Source organism: Hevea brasiliensis, chromosome 15 (genome assembly GCF_030052815.1).
Source record: "Hevea brasiliensis isolate MT/VB/25A 57/8 chromosome 15, ASM3005281v1, whole genome shotgun sequence".
Classification (NCBI taxonomy): Eukaryota; Viridiplantae; Streptophyta; class Magnoliopsida; order Malpighiales; family Euphorbiaceae; genus Hevea; species Hevea brasiliensis.
Window position 1 is genome coordinate 47,358,311 of NC_079507.1, and position 4,935 is coordinate 47,363,245.

A 4,935-nucleotide genomic window follows, 5' to 3' on the forward strand; every position below is an offset into this window, starting at 1 on the left:
TCCTTTACATTCAACTGACCCAATCTCTTCGAGATCGGAAATATCATCTAATTTGATGACTAAATGCATATTATTCAAGTCCAAATCTGGTAGCTTCGTCTCACTGAGTTCAAATCTTGGACCGAACTAATAATGCGTATTAAATTAACTATATATTTTAAATCCTTATTCTATAATCATTTCTTACTTTTTATATATTTTTTTTATCTTATTGAAATTTTAACTTAATAATAATAAATAATAAATATAATAAATTATAATTTAATAATTTTAAAATATTTTTAATATTAAGTTCAATAAAAAAATAATAATTGAGAAGTTGATATAAAAATGTAAAATTTTTTGAATAATAGAGATAAGTACTACTAGGTTTAATTTTGAGCCAAATCAAAATAATTAAAATTAAAATTAAATTAAAATTGAATTATCTCAGAAAAATATAATAAAATAAAATAAATTGTATTGTAGAATCAAACAAAACTAAAAAGTGTTGATCCAAAATCTTCATATGACAAATAATGGAAAAACATTATCTTCCATCTAATGGCCCTAACAAAACCAGTAGCCCACTTAGACAAATTCGATCAAAGCTCAATTGGAATACTACCCCAAGTCCAAATCCAACAAACAAACTCATAATCCACTTAACAAGCTTGACAAGAAATTGAAAACCATGGCCATGTCGTTTCTGTCTTCTGCCCCTTTCCAAGGATTCCCCAACCAGCTCCCCTGCTTCACCCCAAAAACAGGTTATTGTACTTTCCTTTCCACTTCTCTCTTTCTGCATAACCCATGTGTCTGAATGTTAAAAGCTACTTAATTTTTGTTTCTTCCGTTCAATAGGTGCAGAAAGATTGAACGTTTGCAATCTAATTTCGTGGGACACTCGTTCAAGAAAAGCAAACAGCAATAAGGCAAACCAGTGGCACCATAGAGCTCTTCTTATGACAATGTCTTCTGCTTCTTCAGATTCTGCATCAAGAATTTCATCAGGTGCCTTTGAGAAATCGAAGAGAGTGTGGATATGGACACAAAACAAGCAAGTCATGACTGCTGCTGTTGAAAGAGGCTGGAACAACTTCATCTTCCGGTCTGAACATCGAGAACTTGCCAATGACTGGTCCTGTAAACCCTTTTAATCATCATCTTCTGCTTTGTTTTAATCAAGATTGAGTACATGATGTTCAATTCTTATCTAATGTAAGCTCAATGCAAAAGAAAATACCAATATCTCCTCACTAATTATATGTTTTTGCTGAAAGATGATTGTTTTTATCATAGCGAATATAGTGTGCAAATTTTTCTCATTTTGATGTTTTGGTTATGGGATGTACAGCAATTGCATTGATATATCCCCTCTTTATTAAAGAAGGAGAGGTTTTAGATGATGGGAACAATAGGGTTGCCACGATTTTCCAGGTTTCAACTCCTGAAGAGCTACAGCAACTTCAACCAGAAAATGCCCAGGCTGAGAATATTGTTATTGATTTACTGGATTGGCAGGTATGCATGTCTTTTGCTACTTGTATAATTAGATCTGTGAAGACGTTATTTGTATTTCACGTGGATAGCTTACTCAGGATTATCAATTGACACATTTCTTTTGCGTAGTCATGGAGTCAATCAGGAACTTGTTATCTTTTTCTTATTAATACTTTCAAGATTGAACTTCTATGTGGTCCTTACGTTTATGCTTTTTAGATAATACCTGCAGAGAATATTATTGCAGCATTCCAAGGCTGTCAAAAAACTGTGTTTGCCATCTCAAATACACCTTCTGAAGCACAAATCTTCCTTGAGGTATCTATTGAATCCTCTATAATTGAGAAAGAATGAAATTTAATTCGTGAACTGTTTTCTTCAACATTTTTCTCATTAATTGCATCCTTGTATCATCTACCTATTCATCCTTTTTGTTAGTAGGCCCTGGAGCAAGGTTTGGGTGGAGTTGTTCTAAAAGTTGAGGATGCTGAAGCTGTCATTGAGCTCAAGGTAATTTCATTTCAGGGGAGGGACTTGGGTTCCTCGAATTGTGATTTGTGAAACATTGGTCCTTATCATGGTTAATATTATCAGGAGTATTTTGACAGAAGGAATGAATCAAGCAATATGTTGAGCTTGACAAAAGGAACTGTAACTAAAATTCAAGTAGCTGGAATGGGTGATCGTGTTTGTGTGGATCTCTGCAGCCTCATGAAATCTGGTGAAGGACTTCTGGTAGCTTCTAGTTTCTCTTTGGTGGCATATTAGGTCTCATGATTTATCATTTAACTGGTTGGATATGGTTAATTATGATGGCATAAATATTGTCATACAGGTTGGTTCCTTTGCTAGAGGACTATTCCTTGTTCACTCAGAATGCTTGGAGTCAAATTATATTGCTAGCAGGCCTTTTCGTGTCAATGCAGTGAGTTATTTCTCTAATAGTGAATATAATATTTTGACAACCACGTTACTTTTTCAAAACCTTGGGTAAGCACTATAACAAAATGGTGATTTGGGTGCTTAAATTGTTGTAGCAATAATGCCTTCTAAGATTAAAATAAAATAAAATTAGCAATTTATCTGAACTGATTTCTAAGAGCTTCATTTGTCTGCTTTCTGTTAAATTCAATACTGGCACTGGACATAAGAAACTTGGAAAGCAACAATTTGAAAGTGACATTAAATAGTCCAAGCAGCCATTCAAAAGTAAAATTAAATAGTCTAGTCTTTTATACATTTCCAATTGTCTGATTCTCTGAACTCATTATATTTACTATTTTGATTCGTATTTTCAATTAATACGTGATTTTGGAATTCTGAACTTTTTTTGTGTATCATGTTAAGAGATCTTTTATTTATAAAGTCTGAAATAGGTCCAAATCATATGTCCCCATTGACATGATTTTAAATGAGACTATTTATATTCTCCATTCGTTGATTTCATAGTAAACTGCAGAAATTTCTTTCCTCCATTTGGAATGATATATTAGAAAATGCTGTACTCACATTCCTAAGGGATATTCTTCCCCATGTTGTGGTTGCTAAGGCTAGTCTATAAACTCAACTCACCCAGGAGTTGGAATATGTAATCAATGAACTGGGGCCATGCCAACAATGTACAAAATTGAATTTTGTTTGTCCATCCCTCCAGTATAAAAGTTATATAAAAAAAAAAAATGTAGATTGTTTAGATATTCAAGTATAGTGAATTGGCATTTATAATATTTTCTAGGGTGTATGGCATTGTTGCACACTCCATCAATTTTACCAACTTTATCATGGAAATGTACAGGGACCAGTACATGCATATATCTCTATTCCAGGAGGAAAGACTTGCTACCTTTCCGAGTTAAAAGCTGGCAAAGAAGTAATGATAGTTGACCAAAAAGGTCAGCTGCGAACAGCAATTGTTGGCCGTGTAAAGATAGAGACTAGACCCCTTATCCTTGTAGAGGCAAAGGTTTGTGTAACAAATTTTATCATAAAACATGGTCTATTTATCTAATAATTCTTCAAATCCACAAGCTTGTGTGTGTGAGTGCATGTATATATTTATGGTTTTTGAATTGGCTCAACATTATATCCTCATGAGGTTCATCTGACTCTACCAATCCATTCTAACTAGTAGAGTTTAGTGTGGAAGTTATTAGATGTCTAGAAGTCATTGGGTAATGATAACCTTGTTAAAGGTCCTGTAGGCTCTACATGCGCTATAATGATCTGAAGTTCCCTTTACTGCTACAACGTCTGTTAATCAACTTTTGAAAATACAACCATATCAATCTTCTAGGGAAAAGAAATTTAATGCATAAAATCAGTGAAAAATCTCGATTCTTGTTTGAATAGATTGATTATCTTGAAAAAACATGGAAAATTAGAATAAACGTTCAAACTGTAGCTAAATCATTGGTCAGGATATCATATGGATCTGTTTGTTCCTTGGATTTTTTTTTTTGGTCATCTGGTTGTTGCTTGTTGGCTCTTGATTCTCACCATGTATTTGAAACCGCATCAAATCTAGTGTCTGATGCTCATGTTTTTGTCTCACAGATAGATTCCGATGATCAAATGCATTACAGTATCTTCCTACAGAATGCAGAGACAGTTGCCTTAGTGCCTCCATGCGAAGGTCTGTTATGATTAGAATCCTTTGTTCTCGAAGTCTCGGGGCCTTAATTTGTTCTTTTATTGGGATCTGAACATTCTCTCCAATCTGCAGGAAGTGGACTGCAAAAAGTAGCTATTCCTGTGACTGCATTAAAAGTTGGAGATGAAGTTTTATTGCGGATACAAGGTGCAGCCCGCCATACAGGAATAGAAATTCAAGAATTCATTATTGAGAATTGATCAATAATGAGATTTCTACTTTCCAATCAATATGTTGGTGATCATCTGTGCAGCAATGAGAAGGATGATCGCCATCCAACAGAAATGCTCCCATCTATGTCGCATTCTTGTGCAAGAATCCAGTTTCAAGGTTCAAGAAAACCACTGTAAATTTAAGCAAATTCTTGATGAAATTTTTGACTTGTGGGTGAAAGGATCAAATGATTATAATCTATGGCCTCTTTTTATGGAATAATTTTATGGTAGCACCGTGATTCCATGTAGGCAGATTTACATAAAATGACAAACTAATAGTGATTTACATGCAAGAAATAAAAGTTATTTTTACTCACCCTTATCTCTTTATTTTAAAGGCAGTTACAATTTTTGTCAGATTCAATAACTACTACTTATTTATAAACTACCCATTAGTTTGTCATTCCATGCAGGTATGCCTGCCTAGAATCACCATGATAGTGTAGGCTGAGGGGACATGTTGGTTGCTTGCTCTCACATATATGTATGGTCTTCTGTAACTCATGGGAGGTGGAATACATATTTATATAAGTGCAATGCATCGGCAGTATCTGATAACCTCCTTCGATTGACAGTATTGATAACCCC

General features: G+C 34.1%; 1 protein-coding gene across 1 annotated transcript; it reads left to right on the plus strand.

Annotated features, from left to right (window-relative positions):
* Window positions 1-554: 554 nt before the first annotated feature.
* Window positions 555-4,661, plus strand: LOC110660401 (uncharacterized). Its single transcript, XM_058136877.1, has 9 exons — window positions 555-1,123; window positions 1,335-1,503; window positions 1,702-1,800; window positions 1,924-1,992; window positions 2,077-2,217; window positions 2,318-2,407; window positions 3,278-3,445; window positions 4,036-4,114; window positions 4,205-4,661. Exons 1-9 carry the CDS (start codon window positions 945-947, stop codon window positions 4,330-4,332), a joined length of 1,122 nt encoding a protein of 373 aa, XP_057992860.1. The 5' UTR covers window positions 555-944; the 3' UTR covers window positions 4,333-4,661.
* Window positions 4,662-4,935: the final 274 nt, after the last annotated feature.

Bases quoted from the DNA above. Each gene is read 5' to 3' on its own strand.
- LOC110660401 (XM_058136877.1), top strand. From the start codon at position 945: ATGACAATGTCTTCTGCTTCTTCAGATTCTGCATCAAGAATTTCATCA. The intron at 1,504-1,701 runs GTATGCATGTCT...TATGCTTTTTAG, and splicing joins TTGATTTACTGGATTGGCAG to ATAATACCTGCAGAGAATAT. The intron at 2,218-2,317 runs GTAGCTTCTAGT...ATTGTCATACAG, and splicing joins AATCTGGTGAAGGACTTCTG to GTTGGTTCCTTTGCTAGAGG.